This window comes from Accipiter gentilis, chromosome 10 (genome assembly GCF_929443795.1).
Source record: "Accipiter gentilis chromosome 10, bAccGen1.1, whole genome shotgun sequence".
Taxonomy (NCBI): domain Eukaryota; kingdom Metazoa; phylum Chordata; class Aves; order Accipitriformes; family Accipitridae; genus Astur; species Astur gentilis.
The window spans coordinates 36,730,923-36,752,847 of record NC_064889.1 but is presented as its reverse complement, the minus strand read 5'-3'; the positions used below and the strand labels follow the sequence as shown (position 1 = coordinate 36,752,847).

Here is a 21,925-nt window from a genome sequence, read left to right as displayed (position 1 = left end):
GAGTTACACGTTTAAAGTGGAATTTGCAAATGACATAACTCTAGCCTTAATTTCAGATAAAAAATACTGGGGTAATTCCAGGGATTTCTGCTAATTGGGGATGAATTGGCTTGGGGTTTAATACAACTCTAAGCAGGGATTTACTGTCATTTGTCAGTTTATTCAGACAAAATTTTGTTCACCTCTCAGATCTCCTGCCAATTACAGTTGAAGACAACAAGCCAGGAGAAATAAAGAAAACCAAGAAGTAGCTGCAAACCTGTTCCAGTGTCCTCTCTGTCTTCTAGGGAATTTAGTAGATTTGGCCATGAGCATGGGCAAATCAATGATTCTTTCAGTCCCTCAAGGCAAAGACTGAGCAGATGGGCAGTGTGTGCTGTGACAATCAGTAGTTGCCTCTATTATATCTGTGCCATGGAAGCTAAAGCTGCTACCACTGTCAATATCTGTGAGATCTGACCACAAAAATTATAACACTTGATACTAGGGTACAATGAATTAATTTTTGTGATTAAAATATAGCAGCTTGAAATAACAGTATTATGTTGGACTAATTGAAAATAAATATAACTCCTTTTTTAATTTTTTTCTGTCAAGTTTTTACTTTCAACACAGTTGAAATCAAGGTTCAACCATCTGTCAAAGTAAAGAATGGAGCTCCTATGTCAATTGTCTGTCGTGCTGATATTAGCAAAAGTACCAATTTCCAGCTGAAGCATAATTTTACAATTTTTAAGGATGGCAAGCTTGTGTTCATGACTGTATCAAACAAAGGAGATGCACAGTATGAAATACCTATGGCTAGATCTTCAGATACAGGAGAGTATGAATGTACTGTGGAAGCAGGTGGAAAGACAAAATCTAGTAACTCCTTACACGTTTGGGTAACAGGTGAGTATTCCTTCAAACATGGCAGTTTTCTAAGATACAAAAAGAGAACAACCTTTCAGGGGAAGTAATGATAGTCAGTGCTAAATAGGATATCTTGCAAAGTGTTTTTTATCCATAGACATCACAGTACTTCACAAGAGTTTAGTACTAAATCCTCATGTTAAGGCACAGAAATGAAATCATGATCCCAAGGCTATATGGCAGAGCAGTGCTAGTCAGGAATGCATTCTGTGCCTCCTTCCCCTCTGTCCTGAGCCTCTGTTCTCTAGACTAGAGAAAGTATTATTTGTGAAAGCTTGTGCCTATAGATCATAAATGTGATGGGGGTTGGGTAGATTACTAGAAAAGCTGGAAATAATGTATAGAGATTCTCATCTTGTGACAGCCGTTGCCAAAGCTAGTATCAATTGTGGACTGCTTTTGTAGACAATGTTATATCAGTCTTCTTTCATCTCTTAGGAGACCAGGGGCCACCTCCATCTATACCCTTTCTAGCCATGTGTTCTTGACTGCAAGTGACATTTTTCCCCTTGGAAAAGCAACTTGGAAAGAATTCTTTCAGCATTAAATAGTTACAGGGTTGTGTAGGGCCTGTAATTTTTCTTCAGAGGCCTGCACCTTTAGGTACGGAAGTTGGGATGACATTTAGTTTCTTTGCTTGCTCATTTCTGAGTAGCAATAGGAAACCCTGAAGACTAAGTGGTCTTACCTTCAAAACAGCAAGTTTCATGCTTCACACATTGCATCAAGATTGTATTGCCCTCTCGGGGGACATTTTGTTCTTCTGAAGTTGCCTTGGCATGCACCCACATATCAAAGGAACTGTCTTCAAAAGCTCAGTTCTTGCAAATTATTTGCATCTGTTCATTAGCATGAATCACTACCATGGTTATCAGATATATTGTTTATTTCAGGATTATGCAATGTTCTAGTTCTTTTTTTTGTTTTCTGTTCTAAGGAATGACCAAGCCAATCCTGACTGCTGAGAAAAAAGAAGTTTTAGAGGGTGAAGTTGTGAAATTGCGTTGTGAGCTGCCAGAAGAAGTACCTCCTTTATATTTTGTTTTCCGGAAGACAAAGATGAATTCAACGCCCAAAGAAAAATTTGTATTTGAACCATACAAAAATTTTTCTGTAGTGGAATTTTCTGTGGAAGAGGGAGATAATATTTTACAATTTGATTGCTTTGGTAAGAGAAACGTAAAACTCGAATTTGAAAGCTCAGAATACAGCAACAAAACACTTGTTACAGTCAGGGGTAAGTTGCTTAGATTTTCTTTTTGCATTTCTTTGCTTGCTATAATTAAAAAGTTGGGTCCTGAGTTTATATGTATTCTTTTGCAGAACCATTTATAAAGCCCACTCTGAAAGCCAAGCCCTCAAGTAATATTACAGAAGGAGACAGAATACAGTTTGAATGCTCAACTGTGGTAGCCCGAATGCATGACATTGAAATCATACTCCAGAAAAACAGAACAATACTGAACAGTACTGTGTACAAGTATGTAGACGAGTACAGTGTACGAGATGAGAAACTTTTGAAATACTCGGCAGTAGCTACTCTAGAGGACAGTGGTGAATACCTGTGTAAGGTGGAGCAAGGGAGAACATCTAAAACCACCAAACTGAATGTCGTTGTGTCAGGTAACACCTCTGTGCATATTAGATTTTACTCAGTGGGCTAATATTTAAATTTGGTAGAACTCAAGATCCAAGTGTAACCTCCAGATCCAAGTGTAAATTTTCCCTAAGTTAAAGGCTATTTAGATTTAGATTTCGGTTTCTGATTTTTTCCTGCCAATACTTTCCAACTAAAATAATACTTTAAAATAACACATATGAGAAGTGGTTTCAAGTGATTGCTAAGTTTCTGTTTTCCCCCAAAATGTTATTATATTAAAACCACATGATTGTTTTTTTCCCTGATTGTAAACTTTCAGTATGCCCTTCATTCTGTATACTTTGAGATGGGTAGTCATGCCCTTTTAGGCTGAATTTGAATGAATTTGTTCTCTTTTTTATCTTGCAGAGTTATTCCCCAAGCCAATATTGGCTGCTTCAATGAGTAAGCTGGATGAAAATAAAGAATTAACTTTGAGTTGCAGCATTAGTGGTTTTCGGAAAGCTAACTTCTCTATATTACGGAAAAATTCAAATGGAGACATCTGGTTGAAAAATTCTAGAAACTTAACAATGCGAGTTAATGTGAATGATACTGGATCCTACGTCTGTAAAGCTGAAGTAAAAGGAATAGTCAAGGAGAGCAGACCTGTAAGGATAAATGTGTATGGTGAGTTGATACAGAGGTTTAGAACCCAAAGGTGGTGGTGGGAAATCAAAACCATAAGCTTATAAGCAAGCACATCTGTTTACAGAATCAGTTTCTAGTCCATGAACTAGCAGGTTGTCTATTAGTTCTTAAAATATTAGTTGCTGTGAGATGTGCTTGTCATCTTTAGCTGTAGAGTATTTGGCCTACCGTGATCTAATCAAGTCAGACTTTCCCAGGGCTGGCCCTAGGAGAAGGGATTTAGCATGTCTTCCTTCTATTCCCTTGATTCTGCTAGGTGCCAAATAAACTCTCATTCATTACCATTTTTAGGAACTGGGAATGTTCTGCAAACCTTTCACTCATCAGTTTGATCTGAATCTCTGTCAGTGTCTGCCTTGAATCCCCCCCCCCGCCCCCTCGATGCTCTAGGCAGAAAACCATGGGAGCCAGAGGTCATCTGGATAGCTCTACTCCAGAAAAGCCAAGTTTTTTGCTATCAGTACAACCCCTTCATCAGCACACTAATTATAAACACCCTAGTTTCCTTCCCTCTCATGGAACAAGCACAGTCAGTTCTCAAGTCTGTAAAAGGGGATTAACTGGGTTGTGACTCACTGTGCTGCAGAAACAGAGGTTCCCAAGTAGGCGCTGCAGGATCCATCTCAGGTAATACATGCAATGGTAGTTGCTTATGTTTTTGCTTTACAGACTTACTCCTTGGGTCAGAGCTAGTTCTGGAGTTTGGATGATCTGCAGCTATGTCACTGGTCCTTTTTTTGTTTTCCTTTACATTCTCCTTGTATGCTATTTTATTCTAAGTCACATATGTTCTATTATCTATGGTTTTGTTTTGTTCAAGTCACCCCCTGCTTCCATTCTATCAATGAGGAAGATCTTCCCAATATAGGATATGTGTGCAAAGTAGCTAAATATTGTATATTTACATGTTATCTATAAAATAATATTGTATCTTTCAGCTTTATACAGTGTAATTTGCAACAATTTTTTTCTTTTATTCCCTTTTAGCTCCAGTCTCCAAGCCAACTCTTTCCGTTGTCAGTGGTTTACCGGAAGTGGTGTTAGGGAAGCCTCTACGGTTAATCTGTCGCTCAGTGATGGGAACGCCACCAATAACATTCACATTCTACAAAGGAAATAATGAAGTTAAGAAAGTAGTCATTAATGACACATATGCTATGTTCTTGGATGAAAATATTAGACCAAATGACAAAAGAGGATACAAATGTGATGCTAGAAATAATCACTCCAGTGGTATGAAAACTAGCAATATTCTAAACGTCACAGTAATAGGTAAGTCTGTTTAATTCTTCTTCTTGTCTAATGTCATATTTTTATTTTTGAAACTATAGTAGCAAATGATGGACTAAGCAAATTGGACGTGAAACATTTACAAATTTTTGCTCTCTTGAATTAAAAATAGTTGGAGATCTGTATCACAGACTATCTGTCACTAAAGTAAAAATCCTGATAGTAATTCCAATCAAGTTAACTACAATTGAGTTTATTTTAATGTTAAAACCAGATCTGACTTGAAATCTTATAGAAGCTTTTTTAGTAAAATTAATGATTAAAAATTTCAGGGCCAGATCCATTTGCTTCATGTTTGATTTTCATAGGACTGGATTAAATATATACATTAGGAGTTAGCCTATGATTTTATTCACTAAAATAATCAAGCTAGCTAGATTCTTGGTAAAAGACGTAAACTCACGCTTTTAATAATCCCTCTAAATACCTCTGTTATTAGTTGCAGTTTTCAGAGGTGCTGAGCATACGTTCAACACCAGAAACTGCAGTTGCTAAATAGCTCTGAAAGTCAGCTATTATTACGCCTTATTAGCAACTAGCTGTTACTGTATATGAGCAAAGCCTTTGATCTACAAATAAGTGTGAAACAGAAAGGGAGAATTCCTCTGCCCACGAGGGAAGTTGGTAGTTGAAGCTTTAAAAAGAAGATGAATTGGAAGTCCGCAGAAGAAAGCATGATGTCTGAAACACGCTGGGAATCTTAGCAGTACTCCAAGAAGGGGAATGCAAGTGCAAAAGCTTTGGTTTGCAAATGTGCTATTGGCAGATATGAAGAGAAACCAAAGCAAATAATAATTCTGTAGTAGGCCACGTAAGACCAGTGTCAGGACTGATAACTCTTAAAACACGTGGATGTGGTTTTCCCTGTGATTACATATGTAAGGGAGCGTCTTGTTTTGGTAGGTTTTCTTAACCAGAATACCATGTTTCTATACATTTGTTTGGTGCACTTAGAGCAGATGGTAGTGAGGTTTCACATGACAGTTCTTGGTTTAGATCCCAGTGCTTCAAACGTTTGGCTCAAGAAAATCCTATCACTGATTTTGGTATATTCTGTCCCCATCACAAGTGGTTCCCTGTGTGCCCAAAGAACTTACTTGTTAACAATACGTTTTTCTGTAGGCCTTAAGGAAGTTTCTTGGCTACCCTGTAGCCAAGATATGGATTGTACCTTGAATTTAATTTGAAAATCTAAGATAAATAATTGTAGAGAACAGAGTAGCTGTTTGAGGAGGTATACTTCCACACTAGATGAAGGTCTCTAAGAGTTGCAGGCTTCACGTTGACAGATAATGTCTTGTTGGGGTTCATCTTTAATAGTGAATGAGGTAAGCAGAAATAATTTCCACTTACACAAGTGGAAATAAAGCATTGATTGTGACTGCTGCTCCTGGAGGACCTGAGAATATTCTTAATCTACAGAAGGAACCAAGGTATTGACCTTTTATTAAAGGAAATAATAATTTGCCTGTAACATCTTCAAAATGTTTGTCTGCTCAGTAGTGTCGCCTCTACCTTACTTGGTTCAGAGTTGGTCAGTTTCATCAGTCTGATGTTGTCAAAAAGTTTGACTATTTTGGTAGTGGTCTGGCAATATGTGGTGAAAGATAAGTAGAGCTGTGTATCCTATGCATGTTGTTGGCACCTATGTCGATGTCATTTGACCAGATAGTAACTGCATACAGCTAGTGGGAAAAAATAGAGTTCTTTCAGACTGTAAGGGAACTGATGATGGTGGATCCACTTGTAGAGCCATTTTAACCCATATCCTTGGCTCCTTGCTACTTTTCTTGAATGTATCAGCAGTATTTTAGGTTTATGTAACCTGGTTACAGCAAAGTAGTACAGGACCAGAGCAGAAGTCTATTCTTGACCTATTGAAAATACCAAGGAGTTTTCAGTTTTGTGTCCCGTCTTGAACCCAAATTGTGTTGGTTTTAATAAGATAAACTTGTGGTTAAGATGCTGGTTTCTCTCTGAGTTTTGACATTGAGTTGTATACGACTAGAACAGATGCATCCAGCATTGTTGCATTTCTTCTGAGTCAGTTGGATTATTGCACAGTTGAAGGACATGCTTTCCACTCTCTGACCCCCCAAACAGGTATTTGAATACAGTATTTGCATTTGCCTAGACTGTAGAAGTAGGACTGCACATTAAATTCATCAGTTCCACCAGGATATGCTTTGGTAACACTTAGAGAGAAGCTGAATGATAAAACTCTGAAGAGATTTATCCAGTGAGATTTAAAGTCAAGGTAATTTGAAATAACAAGTAACAAATAAACAAATACAAAGCATAATCTTAGTCCATTAACAAGTGGGTATTTCTTTGCTGGAACTAGTGTATCCCAGCTGTTAGAGCAGTGGTTCAGGATATATTGTAACACTGTTTGGCAGTTCTGAATAGAAAGTTAGGTTTTGGAGCCTGGTGAGCCAACCTTCTGTAGTCCACCACTCCCGAGGTGGTGGTTTCAAATTCTGTGTATTCTGTCCTTCCTGCCTGTACCAGATCTGAAAAAAGGTTTTACAGAGCAGTTCTCTTTATCATGAGGTCAGCTGTAGTAACCCAGTCTTTTATTGAAATCTGCTTCCTGCTTCCTATCTAATACAAATACTGCTTTCGTGACTAGCATCTTTTCATATCAGATTTGGTTTCCTCCTGCTTTTGTACCAGTGTTGCCTTAATGACTCCTCCTTTACATCTGCCTTGTGTTATCCATGACCCTGCCCCAAACACATTTATAATATTTCCAGAGAAATTTTGTTTAGGGATTTTAGCAAAACAGATGCTTCATATCCCAAACATTTTGTGAAGCTACTAACATTTTACATGGCTTACATCACAGAATGTACGTACATTTTTTCCCCATGTAATTATAAGTGCTGATGCTCACCTGCTCCTATGCTAGCTCTGTATATGCCAATATACTTAATTTGTAAAAGAGCAAACTTAAAAACTGTATTTTGGCTATGTATATTCTTACAACTTGTTCAAATGAAAACTAACTTCTCACACTGTGTTTGCTATATTCTGTAACCATTAGAATTTTGGACTTGCTTATACCTTTGAAGAACTTGATCCATTATCTGCTGATATTCACGATTGTATGTTACAAGAAAGATATAATACAGTTAGCATAAAATAGCATAACTCTAACATAACATAACTATGAAAGCATAGCTACATAAATTGAACTATAATTATTTACACTATCAAACTGCTGAGTGTATTATTTCTGAAAATTAATTAATTCATAGGTTGGGGCCTGAGGGGCATCCAAAGGAGTTTAAGAAAAGAGGCTGACTGACTTCTGTGGAACGGATATAGTTTCCTTCTATGTCTGCTTTGTTTCTTCATAGTGCCCTCTCTATTTCTGGGTGTATGAAAATATTTATTAGAGGATGCTGTCTGCCAGAGACTGTTCAGAAAGATTAATACTGTGCATTCAGTCTCTGTTTAACCAAGCATTAAAGAAAGTATTTCTACAATACAGTATTTTATCATCAAAGTTATTTCTAATAGTGCTAATATTTGTTTTCTTTGTGCCTTCGTCTGTAGTACCAATCAGGAATGCCAGCTTGGGCAGTATTCCATATGGAGAAGTGGAGGATGGCAGTGAGACTGCCTTTCTCTGCTCTGTGAAAGAAGGATCTTGGCCAATCCACTTCAGGATTTTTAGAAAAACTGATCGTGATGTCCTACTATTTGAAAAAAGTGAAAATGCAGACAGAGTTATGTGGCGAAAGGAAGCAATGAACAGGCAGGACACGGGGACGTATTACTGCATGGCTTCTAATCGAGCTAATGTGGATGTGAAAAGCCATCCAATAACCATCAGTGGTAAGCTAACTTTTATGATAAGCTGCATATTATGTCATCATGACAGGTGTGGTCATGTGATCTGTGATGTTACTAAGTATAACTCCCTTACTTGTTTTTGTTCCACCATTGTCAGAATTTAAATAGAGAGATCATTTATAAACAGAGATTGTCCAACTTGCATAGAATAGTTTAAGGGATGCTGAAAAGTCAAAGGAGCCAGATGCAAGCTAAAAGCAATCCATTGTTGTACTGAGTTTTGGTCACAAAGGAGAGGCTCACTAGTGAACTTTGCATGCAAGTCTCCTTAAAGTTCTTCCCCAGTGTGTAGAGAAGGCCAGTTTGTAGTAAAATGAAAGGTCAGGAACTGCAGAAGTTGGTAATGATGACCTGTCACTGTACATACTCTCTTAAACATGTCTTTCTTATTTCTAGTCATCTTAGCGGCTTGGCAGAAAGGAATCATTGCTGCATTTGTCCTAATACCTATCGCAGGAGCAGCAGCTCTCACTTTATGGTGGTTTTTGTGTAAGAAGAAAAAGGGTAATGAATGGTTCCCTTCTATTTGTTTGGTGACAAACATATTACAGTTAAACTTGCATTTGTTTCAGGAGAAAAGGCTTGTGGGGGTGAGGCTTCAGGAGATGACTAAATACAATTTAAAAAAACTAAAAAACTACTTAAAAATGCTGGGTGGCCCAAATTAATCTGCAAGCATGCTGAACCTTTCCAAGTATATTGGGCAGAATGGGAACATCTAACTAATGGTGCTGGGGAAGGCACTAGTGAAGCAAAGGTTATTTGAGATAGGCCAGAATTGCTCTGTCCTGATGCAGTCCTAGGTCTGGAATTCAGTCCTGTGCAATGTAGAGGCAGACAGGGCCTGAGGATTTTTTTGATCCCTTATAGAGCTATGATAATTTGATTTGGGGTCCCAAATCAGGTGTAACTGTGGTACTTCTCTAGTCGTCATGAAACAAATTTAAGATTATTAGTTTGTGGGGTTGGTTTTTTTCCTCCCCACACTGTAATACAGTTTCACTTAGGGTTTTGTCTTTTATCATTAAGGTATTCTTTCAGATCTTGGTGTTTCAGAAAATAAGTAACTATCGTGTGTCCTGTGTTGTCCAGTACATTGCAAAATATTTGGGAAAATTTGGAGTATCTGGTTGTCCCAGACTGCTTAAATTGGCCAGGCTAAAGTCTGGGATTTGGGATCTTAGTTTGTCTGTGAAAGAGACATTTAAGGGACCTGGGTGATAAACAGGATGTAAGACACGAGGTAATTAATTTTGTGATAGCCAAGAGAAATTATTCTGACTTGGGTAGATAATCACTATATTTTTGGTTTGATTTTTACTTTTAAATTTGTTTACTTGTGCAATCTATTAATAGATGCTTTTATTTTTCTCTGTCAAGCTAAAGGACCATCCATGGAGATGTCTGGGTAAGACGGCTTGCTTTATGGTAATGGTGAAGTATTTCTGTTTAAAGGGCTGGAGGCCTTTCACCTTATGAATATAGTTTATTATGGCACACACCTGCAGACAATAGATGGTTGTACTTCATCCACCACCTGCTAACACAACAACAGGATGAGGAAATACTCTAAAAATAGAAAAAAAAGGCCACGTAAGAGAAATACAAGAATGTCAGGCCTGCATTTGAATGCATTTAGAAATGGAATTAAATATACAGAGGTCTTAAAGAAGACCAATGCAAGAGGGAACATTTTTTACCTTAAAGTTTGTTTGTGCTTCTCTTAAAGACAAAGGCAAAATTTTCATTAGCTTCAGTAGTTAAGAATGTGTGGTAGTCAGCATAGACAATGACTGATCTTTGCATATCATCATGTTGTTTATACTGACTGGTTTTGGATAATTGCATCAACTTTTATTGGTTGCTTTTCAGTTCTGCCTTGGCTACAAACTTGACAAGTGAAAAACTGACAAGACAGCATAATGATGGAGATTACTATACAGGTAGGATATTTTGCTGTAAGACTATTAGTGCGTTGCCTTAATTAAACATTTATTTAAAGTTTTGGACTTGCATGGTTATTGTTTGGAAAGGACCCAGTGTTTTGAGAATACAGAGGAATACCAATAACATTCTCCGAAGTATCTTCTATCATTTCGCTTTGCACAGTTTTTTATGAGCACGTCTGATACAAAGATTGGTTTATGTCTGCTCAGATGCTTCTACCAGGCAGTCAGTTAACAATGTTACAGATGGAGAAATCAGGGTAAAAGAAAATTGCTTTCTGTTTTTGACAGTTTTGACACAGCTGCACAAAAATTATTTCAGAGTGGAAATTTGAGTTGTGGCACATGGTCCTGTCATGTGGCCACAGTAGAGCAATGTTAACTTGCCATGACTGGGCACCTTTCATTCCAGGATCTCAATGCACTTTACAAAGATAGGTGGACATGTTGCTTAGAGCACCTGATAGAAACAAAGTTACCCTTGGGTGTTTCTTAGCTGATCCTTTAAAAAGCCACATTCTTCCTACCTATGTTATATGAATGTTCTAGGGGTGAATCTAAAAGTACGTGTTGGTTTTGGCTGGGATAGGGTTAATTTTCTTCATAGTAGCTAGTATGGGACTATGTTTTGGATTTGTGCTGGAAACAGTTTTGATAATTCAGGGATGTTTTAGTTATTGCTGAGCAGTGCTTACACAGAGCCAAGGCCTTTTCTGCTTCTCATCCCACCCCACCAGCGAGCAGGCTGGGGGTGCACAAAAAGCTGGGAGGGGACACAGCTGGGACAGCTGACCCCAATTGACCCAAGGGATATTCCATACAATATGACATCATGCTCAGCAATAAAAAACTGGGGGAAGAAGAAGGAAGGGGGGGATGTTTGGAGTTACAGCGTTTTGTCTTCCCAAGTAACTGTTATGCATGATGGACCTCTCCTTTCCTGGAGATGGCTGAACACCTGCCTGCTGATGGGAAGTGGTGAATGAATTCCTTGTTTTGCTTTGCTTGCATGCGCAGCTTTTGCTTTACCTATTAACTGTCTTTATCTCAACCCACGAGTTTTCTCACTTTACTCTTCTGATTCTCTCCCCCATCCTGATCCGGGGGGAGTGAGCAAGTGGCTGTGTGGTGTTTAGTTGCAAGCTGGGGTTAAACCATGACAAAATAGAATTTCTCATATGTAAAAAACCATAATGACAATAGGAATTGCAGCTGTGTATCTGATTTATTTAATTGGCTATAATAAATATTTTGTCAGCCTAACTTTTGCTTTAATATTTTAGGATCGAGTTACATTGAAGATAGTGAAAATCACATGAAATCAACAGATGAGAGTAACGGTAATTTCATACTTAAACAATAGATTTTAAAATCATTTTATGATTGAAAGTTGTGATGTTTTCTAATGGTAGCAATCAGGATTTGATAGGTCCTGTCCTTTCTTTTTTTCTCTTTCATAGTGGGGAAGACTCCTTTGCTGAGCTTATTTCTTCTTCCATACATGCAAAATGACAATGATAGTACCCATTTACCAACTGCGTTATGAAGTGTAATTAGTTGTGCTGGATTCCAGGCCAGCTAATGATATGGTATAATAGTACAACTTAAACTCAAAATTTTAAGTTCTATACAACAAATAATCAGAAATATATATATATATAAATCTTTTCTACTGCTTCTTTTACTTCTCTGTCCTTTCTTCATTTCTGCAGATCTTGAAATATTTAAGCATTAAACCTAAAAACAATATTCTATGACATCTGAATAAAATAACCTGCCAAATACCATGTGGGCTATATATATGTATTCATTGAAATGTGTCATCAAGTATTGCATCATCTAGCACATTGTATTCTTCATGACTGGTGTTTTTAAGATATTTAGTCAAAGAATAGTACTTAAATATGTGGGTATTGCCATCTGAAAGCATACTTTGTCCCATATATTTTTGTTTTATATTGATGTGAAATTATTTTCATGGGTTAAATGCAATTTCTGATGGCTTACGGTACATTTTGACTTGGTTGTCTATTGGACCATGAGTTGAAAGATAGTTAGAAAGGCATCTAGTGTAGCTAAAGATCAAAGTTAAGCTAAAATTAATCCAGAGCATGGAACTAAACTCCTGCATAAGCCTCTATGCAACATAGGTGGCAGGAATTTCTAATCGATAATGCTTTGATGCAATTCTGAGTGTGCAGGGTAGCATTGTAGCACAGAACTAAGAGACAAGTGCTGCACCAAGTTAATTTCACAGGAAAACTTGGAAACAACCTTTGGAAACTCTATCTCAATGACTTCTCCCCCTGCCCCCACAATTGTATCCTACCTGTTTCAGATGAAATGGGCTTTGGTCTAATGATCTGCATGTGTGCCAGAAATAAACGGGTTCAATCCTTACCTACTGTGGATTGGGCAGCTCCATTAAAACCAACCAGGCTATTGCAGATCTCTCCACCAGATGTGAAAAACAAGTCTATTATTCACATACCTCTGAAAATAACAGCATCTATTCTGCATTTGTGTGGCAATAGCTTTTACTTCAGCAAGTAAAAGGAAGGAGCTTATAGTCGGTGCATGGAAGTTATTCTATTGTGGCCTGAATAAGCCAAATTAGAACTAGAGAAATGTTCTCATGCAAAACAAACATACAGACAGCAGAAACATAGGAACATAAGGCTGTATGGATCATTCAGAATCACTGCTATTGTAGGAAGCATGTCATATAAACTCTGTTATTAACTAATATGCCACCTTAAGCACCGTTTTTGTTTTGTTCTGCTTTTTTTTCCTTCTCTCACCAATGCTATTGGAAGGCTGCTCCAAAACTTTGCTGTTCTAATCATTAGATCTTTCTCTAATTTCTGTTCTAAAAAACCCACAAGCAGTTGTGCAGGATTCCAGTCTGACTGTTTTGGTTCCTTCCAACTTCTACAAAAATCTAGTAGAAACTATCTCCACCATAAGGAAAAGACAGAGTAGAAAGCAACAGCTGTTTCCTATGTCTGTTGTATCTAGGTAGCTAATACTTGTCAGCCAGTAGTCTTAGTAAATCAGGTGTCTAATCATTGTCAGGTTTTCTGATGGCATTGTGGCAGAGAAGCATTCTGAGGAGGAAGATGGGTTGCCGTTGTAGATGTTCTATGGAGAGCCTGAATGGAAACATAAGAGAAAAGTGCTGAAATTGTTTATTGGCAAAGCAGAAATTGAGAGTATGAGAGGTGATGAGGGAGGCCATGAAAGACTTAGAGAAGGCTTTAAATGTGAGGAAAGTGGAGAATGGGAAATGTCCTGCCATAGCAGCCATAGAAAAGGAGGAAAAAATAATGGTAGGGAGAGAAATAGAAGAGAGAGGAGCTGGAGCAGGATTATGGGAGAATCTCAGATAATACACCGCTCTGTTTGTGTTGGGCCACTTTTTGAAGGTATTAAATTGAAAATAAGAGTTTTAGGCACAATTTGCACATCCCACGGTTTCAGAAATCTGACTTGAGTTGGTTTACTGCCTTTTAGATTGGGATGATCATTAGGAATGGGTTGGCCTTACAACTCTTAGCAGAGTCACTCACATCTCCCATAAATAGGGCCTGATCCTGCACCTATCCAAGTCAACAAGGACTTGTCCCTTAATTTCAGTGGCAGCAGGATCAGGCCCACAGCTCAAATGAAGCATGCAGTCCTACAAAGAAACATCTTCTTGATATTTTTGGGGCAGGACCTGACCTTGAGAGTGCTGAGGTGGAGTACACTGAAGTTGAAGTATCAACGCTTGATCCTCACAGAGGTAATAAACTGTCTGGCCTCTATGGTTTTGTTTTGGAAGCAACTCTGGGCATGTTGCCACTCCATTACACTCGTCTGATACTGGCACCTGTGAATGTAAGAGCAGGTTGTGTTTTGTGTACATGACAGTTTCATGCCAGTAGTGGTCCTTAATCTAGATGATACTGTGGTAACCGTGCTGTTGTTCATTGCAGTCCTTCTTCCCCTGGGATCCTCTCATGCACTTGCCCTTCCCATCCACATGAGGTCTGTGCAGAGCTGGGCTCACAGCTGGAGCTGTGTCTCTGAGCAGAAGGCAGCCTGCTGCGAATCTTCGTGTTATAGAGTCCAAATTCAGTGACAGCCGTTTGACGTTAGCCACAGGGTAGGATAGTAGACAGAACAGAAAGCAGTGGAATTTCCTCCTTTATAAAGGAGCTGGTTGAAGGGTCAAAGCTGTAATTCACTTGTGATAGAGAAGGAAAAGAGACCAGCATAGATATAGTCTCTCAGTCTGGAGAGGCCTGGAGACCATCCTGGATTTTGTGGCACATTAAACAGAGAAATGAGAATACTGATGCCCAGCTAACTTTGGTCTCCTACCTGTAGTTCTATGGTAACAGTAATCAGACCTCATAGCATGAAGCTAAGCTACATGTCTCTGCAATCTTGAAGGAGAAATATCCACTGAAATTTATTCTCAACATCCAAATGCACACTTCAATCATTCTGTGTCATCTGGAGAACTGTGATATCATTATGCCCTTGCGTTGAAAGCTGTTAAATCTTTCAGAAATTTTCAAAAAGTTTCAAGTAGCTAAGAGTGAATAAAACCCATGAGAGATGTTTATGCTATGCTCTAGCCTCTTTGCTTTAGCTGAATGATAAGCAGACTGAGGAAGAAATGGATCAATTTGCTTTTTCCTGGTAGGAAGGACCACGCACATATTTCAGAGACCAAAGACACGATTGTTTAGTTAGTAATACAGATGTTTGGGCAAAAGTGCTCACTCTTCAAGCTTGGGAGCAAAGCTGGAACAGCCAGTCCTCCTATTCTTTCTCTGTTTTTGCTTGCTGGTATCATTCATCACAGAGTTTTCCCTGTGTTCTAAGCATGCTATTTATCCACGTCTGCTAAATTTTGCACTGAGATACCATAGTTGTACTCTTTTTCAGAATAGGGCTAATACTTAATTGTTCCAACTGTTTCAGAGCGTGTACTACACAATACAATGATGTAAAATGTTAAAGATATGCTAGTACATGATTATTTAATTTAAAAGCCCTATTAAATGCAAGATCAGCATCTCTAAAAATAGCTTTTTCATCCCATTCCTGATACATAACACTATTCCAGTATACCTGTCATGGTTTAATGCCAGCCAGTAACTAAGCACCACACAGCTGCCCGCTCACTGCGCCCAGATCAGGATGGGGGAAAGAATTGGAAGAGTAAAAGTGAGAAAACTCATGGGTTGAGATACAGTTAGTTTAATAGGTAAAGCAAAAGCCACACGTGCAAGCACAGCAAAATAAGGAATTCATTCACCACTTCCCATCAGCAGGCAGGTGTTCAGCCATCTCCAGGAAAGGAAGGCTCCATCACACTTAACAGTTACTTGGGAAGACAAAACGCCATAACTCCAAATGTCCCTCCACTTCCTTCTTCTTCCCCCAGCTTTATATGCTGAGCATGACATCATATGGTCTGGAATATCCCTTGGGTCAGTTGGGGTCAGCTGTCCTGGCTGTGTCCCCTCCCAACTCCTTGTGCCCTCCCAGCCTCCCTGCTGGTGAGGTGGGATGAGAAGCAGAAAAGGCCTTGGCTCTGTGTAAGCACTGCTCAGCAATAACTAAAATATCCCTGAATTATCAACTGTTTCCAAATCCAAAACATAGCCCCATACCAGCTACTGTGAAGGAAATTAATTCTGTCCCAGCCAAAACCAGCACAATACCAGACTGAGTAATAACATAGTATCCATGCTATGTAGACTGAACCCCATTAAACTGCAAACTGTAAAATAATGTTTAAAAGATAGTATTTAAATTAGATCAGATTATTTTAACTGAATGCTGTCTCGTGTTACAGGCCTATTTATGACATACAGAATATTAATTGATTCTATAAGACTGAAATGTGCCTCCAGCATATTGAGATATGATAGCTCCCTAATTTGTTTCTCTTGTTGCACCCAGGGCACAAGTGATGCTTAGCAAATGCATGCTTTGGTTATGTAAATGGCAACTGCACTACAAGTATTTAATGCGTTAATCTCTTAGAGCATCTTGAGGATGCTGCTTACATGGAAGGAGTTATGTGAAACGAAGTTGCAAGATTAATTCTTTCAGCTCTGCACTTCCTATTGCAATGAGAACAGGATGATATTTATTCTTGGGAAAAGAGAAGCAAAGCCAAGTTTCTTTATATACACTTGTAATAATCATGTACACCCACAAAAATAATTCAGCCATAGGAATGCCACCCATACTTCTGCCACGCTGATGTTATTGTACACGTATTGTTTCAAAACATAATATTCTTTCATGTCTGTCTGTGGGTTATGACCAGTCCTTCTTAGGAAACAGACCTTTCAGATTATCACCTAGCTCCAAATCCCTATCGCACCTCTTTTGATTCCACCTATTTTCTGAATGAAGGCAAAGTATATCATGCTTAGCTTTTCCCTGGGCATGCATATCTCATCCAGCAGGCTGTACATAGAGTCTGATTCCTTCTGCCTTCTGAGGAATTCCAGATTTCTTTGATTTCTCACAACTAACTTCAAATTAATTTATCTTCCCAAACATTTGTTCCTCCTGCCACTGTTGTCAATGTCAATACTAATGTTTTTCTCAGGAACAGGAGAATTATATTCTGTGTATTGTGAAAGACTACTGCAAATAATGTTGCAGTATCTAAGCTATAACAGTAGCCTTTATGTCACTTGGGAATCAGGAATAATTGAATCCCACCTCAAAACAAGTTTACATACTTGTAGAAGGATGTACATCTTGTCTTTGACCTGTTTTTCCAGCCATGTCTGCGCTACCTGTATAATGGCAAATAGGCTACTCTATCGAGACCTTCATATGTGCTATGCTTCAGTATGAGGAGCAAAAACCAGTGTTACTGGTAGTGAGTGGTAAGCTTGCTTGAAACAAAGTTTCACTGCTTTATTTTAAACTTACATGTGGGAATAACTTGATGCCTACTTTTTGAAGTAGGGGTGAAGAGGCTAGACAAATATGAGGTAGAGCTAGGGCTACACAGTCCAGCTCTTATTTGGGGTAGTCATAGTGAAATGTTAATTTGATATTTAAAGAGGTGGTAATTCTAGAGACTAGTTACATTGAATACTTACAGAGATCATGTGTGAAAAAAAATATAGTGCTTATCTTTTCTAAAGCTTAGTGGTGCAAAAAGGCAGCAAAATTATTTAGACTCTTTATTGTTAATCGGAGCAAAACCAAAGGCTAGTGCTAAAGTAAGATCAGGAATTATCCCTAAGGTGAGAAGAGAGAAACTGCTAACCATGGCTGAGTAAGAACATGCCCCTTCTTTTACTTTTATAGCTGGTTAGTTATCTGCAGGGTGGCAACATTATAAAGTTAGTGGGAACAAAATGTCAAATCATCCAAGTAATTTCTCCTGGCACATTTTTTCAGTGCTGAGACAACTTCTGGATGATTAACAAAGAAAATAACATGGGCAGTGGCATTATATCACAATTTAATGAAATGAGTCTGAAAAAAAAAAAAGCTAGCTAAGGAAATGCCTCTCACCAAGTCTTTCCACAGAGTCAACAGGAGTAGATTTAAGACTGTAATCTGCTAAAAATAAGTGTTCCAAATGAAATGAGCTACCTCTCATTAAAATTCTGAGAAGATTACTTCTTACTTCACTGGAAATTGAATTGATCATTTAAGTAATAGTTCATAACCATATGAAATGCGCTTCAAGATCTTCAGACTATTTTGCAAAGAAAGTTCATGCCAAAACTGCAAGTTTGAAAGCTGTGACTAGGCACTCAGTGAAGTGTAACTCCTACTGTCGTTGAAATTAATAGCAGTTTTGCAATTCAATTCTGATGTCTTAGCTCCCAACATTTAAAGGTTGCTTAACAGAATTAAAAAGAGTGAAATTAGCTTTGGGAAATTAGAATGTGGTACCAGAGACACCTAGGTGCTTCAGAGAGATGCAGAACAGTAACAGTCCTGACTCTGAGTCTGGCTGCAAATCAATATGTCTGAATTCTTTAAATTTTTTTTTTTTATAGCTAAAGTACAGGACTCTGTATCCAGAAACATGAATTTTCTTTCCAGTTTCTTGCAGAGGAAACAACCTTTTTTTTTTTTTTTTTTTTTTTTTTTTTTTTTAACATTTAACTAGAAAAAATCTAACTTCTTGGTTTACTGAAGATCCACAGCAATTGGAGGTGATATTAATAGAATTCTGAGGTTTTCCAAGAGAGTCAGTTTAAATGAAATGAATGAATGTTTCTAAAACGCTTTGAGATTCTTGAACAACAAGCTCCTAGACCCTGCCTGCATAGGCCTTTATACCAAATGAAGAAAGTGGTTTTAAATGCAGAGAGTTTTAGAGCACTTTGCTTTACTGTGGTTGCCTAGGGATTCTTAATCTACAACCCTGCAACAAATCTAGGAAATTGTTCTAATCTCCTACTAGCCAGAGCTGTGTTTACACTGACCACAGAGAAACTGAGTTCTTGCTATTTTCAGGCCTTTAGACGAGGCTCTGCTCCTTCCCTAGTGGGCTAAGTGCCTGTAGTTTGGCATCAAACTGTGGATAGGTTTTCACAGATGTCAGATAGCAGAAAAAGAAAGAGCTTTTTGCTTTCCATCTCATACAAGAGCAGAGGTTTACAGGGGCTTATTTGTAAACCTAAGGGTCCAAAAAGTATGTGTCCAAGACTAACATTGCATTTGTATCTCAGCTGTGTCCTTGGAGGCACCAATCTTCTCTGTCTGCTTTTTCTCCTTATTTTCTATCTTTCCACAAGCCTTCTTAGCCTTCACTCCTGCTATGTCCACCTGATCTCAGTGCACTAATGGAAGAGTCCACCATGCTGAGTAACTGAGACACCTTTCCAGGTAGCACCTAAATAGAAACTGTGTAGTGTGAAATCTGCAAATATTCTTCTGAGACATTTCACAAAGAACAACAAATTAGATTATTTTTGTGACCATAAGTTTTAACCAGGCTAATTGCCAAAAGGGGGTGTATTTAGTCTTCCAAATGATAGATCTCCTCAGGTCCCTAAATGCTTAGAACAAATTGAAGAAGCTCTTCAAAGTGATCCAGAGAAACTCTTCTCTAGTGGTAGATGTCTCTGTAAAATTAAAGCAGTATCAATTTAAGCTGAGGAGATTGTTAGAATGTTAAAGTCAAATTTAGAAAGGGAAGCCTATTTTCATCATCATTTTTATATAGGGGGAGACACATGACCCTCTCAGAACCTTACAGTCTGGGTTTGGGGGAGGGGGTGTAGTTGCTTTTGGATACAGAATCCACAGGCTCATTGCTGCTTATGTAACTACTTCCTCTGAAAGTAAAACAGTGTGTTCTGTTTGTTTAAGGAGCTTTTCATAAGGCAAACAGAAAAAGAAAAAAAAGAAAAAAAAAAAAAAAAAAAAGAAAAGAAATTGATTCTGTGCCAATACATTTTCCAGCTCCTGAACAGAAGGGGACTGAAACAGTTTATAGTGAAATCAGAAAAAGCTAATGATGGTAAGTAAGCTAGTGAAAAATTAAACACATAAAGGAAACATTTGTATAGAGATTAGGGATAAATTTGTTACTGAAAAGTTTAGAAGATAAATGCTATTAAAACAAGATCCAAGTCACATAGGAACATACCGAAGGGCAGCTACGAAATCACAGGTGTTGATAAATTGTGTAACACCTTCATGGTTTCTCTTAAACCAATGATATTTAATGCAGTGAGATTAATATTTGTAGCATCTACTTCATCAGCCCATTTGCACTGTATCTGCTAAGTAGTTTGGCCATACATCTGGATTTGAATCTGGAGCTGAACATGCTCTGTTGGGGATTAGGATGCTATGTTGTGTTACCTCAAACTGCTCGTGAACAACACTTTTCCTCTCAGTTGAACATGTTTGCCATGTGTTATAAAATATTACACTGGTTTTGGATATAACCCCAGCAAATATCTATAAAGTCTCCAACAACAAACTCTAAAAACCTTTAAAGCAATATGATCACTTCAGTAGGGTGGGTTGTTTGTTTTAAGCACCATCAAAAAATTGTCTCATATTGTACATGCCAGCCACTCTACCCTTCCATCTCCTGTAACACAGACTTTTGTATGTGGGCATTAGCAGCTTACTGGCAATTACTGTCTATAAACATTCTGGCAGTAATGAGTTCAGAGACAGTAGGTTAAAAGCATTTCTTCATAGTTTGTCAAAGACTAAATCAGAAAGGATTTTCTTTCCTTCTTTGTATTAGGAAGTCTAGATTTGTAAATATTAGGGCTGTAAACTGTTCAGGTTTTGCCCCTATCCATATTACCAGCTGGGTTTGTTGTGTGCCATTTTTAATTTTTGATCGTTCTGTTTTAATTTGCTATTTTTCTATTTTATAAGGGGTTTCCCACCTGCTCTGACACAGTGTTCTGTTTCTAGGGAATCTTTCATGTAAGGTCTCCAAGTACTTTAGAAAACATTGCTTAATTTTCCCTTGTAAGGAATTGCCTTATAAGGCAATTTTTATCTCCATTTTACAGCTGAATAAACAGAGAGATTAGGTCATTTGTATAAGGCAATGTGTTTACAGAGTAACAACACTGGGAACAGAATTTCAGAATCCTGACTCCTGGCTTGGTGCTGAGCCTGTATGTTGTACTCATTTTTCATAGCCTTGCAGTGAAAAGCAGAATATGCTTTATACTAAAGAACGGTGCTAGGCACTTCATGTAGGATCACCTGGCAGCATGATGAGAAAAAACCAGCTCACTTCAGGGCTGAACCCAAAGGCCGCTAATGTTCTGAAACGTTTTCCAGTGTGTGTGAATTGGACCTGTAACAAGCTGCAGAAGCTGACTGTATAACCCCTTGCTTGCTTTCTGCCAAGGTGTGAAGCTGATTATTACACCTTTCACCATTTTTGACATAATGAAAAGTGTTGTATACTAGAAGGATGTTTTGTGAGCTGTAGTGTAAACTCAAGGTTGGTACAGCAGAGCTATAATTCAAAGCACTTATAACACTGTACTTGCCATAAAGTGGGATCTGCAATAAAATGAGATATGATTGAAAGACTGAGCTGAATTAGCCAGATGATATGCAAACACCCCTTAATCTTGCAGTCCACCTGCTCTTTTATGCGTAACATTCTACAGTTTCAGTTATTCTTGGAAACATAGTAACAGTTTATTGTTTTAATCACGTCTGTTTTTCCTGACTGATACACAGGAAAAGTGTTTCAAATAGATAAGCAGTGCATCACATAGCCATGCAGTTGCTTTGGATAGCTACATTACAGTCTATTTAAGTGTAACATTTACTTTTATTTTTGACAGACTGTGTGATTGCAAGGTGGCAAAGTCTAAATGCAGTGGAGGATCCCTAGGAAATAGATGTACCTTCTTAAGTACTTTAATACATGTTAGTATGTTAAAGGCCAATTGTGAAAGATATTGAACATTACTAGTGGGTGCAGAAGCTGGTTTACCACTATGATCTTCACTACATTTAAATATTCTTTGAGGTCTCTGAGCAAATGCCCTAGAGTACAATCTACTTCAGGAAGTTAATGGTTCAGACAAACGTGTCCTCTGGAGAAATTACATTAATTTGGGAATTGGTGTCAGCTACA

General features: G+C 38.1%; 1 protein-coding gene across 13 annotated transcripts in view; it reads left to right on the top strand.

Annotated features, from left to right (window-relative positions):
- Nucleotides 1–21,925, top strand: part of PECAM1 (platelet and endothelial cell adhesion molecule 1) — a 43,804-nt gene that overhangs the window by 10,198 nt on the left and 11,681 nt on the right. For 5 of the 13 annotated variants that reach the window (XM_049811626.1, XM_049811624.1, XM_049811636.1 and 2 more), the window contains 12 exons: nt 598–891; nt 1,850–2,149; nt 2,236–2,535; nt 2,921–3,181; nt 4,190–4,474; nt 8,054–8,335; nt 8,750–8,857; nt 9,734–9,761; nt 10,226–10,296; nt 11,583–11,639; nt 14,015–14,083; nt 19,756–19,813. In XM_049811626.1, the coding sequence (XP_049667583.1) occupies nt 598–891; nt 1,850–2,149; nt 2,236–2,535; nt 2,921–3,181; nt 4,190–4,474; nt 8,054–8,335; nt 8,750–8,857; nt 9,734–9,761; nt 10,226–10,296; nt 11,583–11,639; nt 14,015–14,083; nt 19,756–19,808 (2,108 nt within the window). In that variant the 3' untranslated portion in view covers nt 19,809–19,813. Of the gene's footprint in view, nt 1–597; nt 892–1,849; nt 2,150–2,235; nt 2,536–2,920; nt 3,182–4,189; nt 4,475–8,053; nt 8,336–8,749; nt 8,858–9,733; nt 9,762–10,225; nt 10,297–11,582; nt 11,640–11,759; nt 11,867–14,014; nt 14,084–19,755; nt 19,814–21,925 lie in introns of those variants that run through there. The other 8 variants (XM_049811631.1, XM_049811629.1, XM_049811627.1 and 5 more) reach the window with 5 other exon arrangements.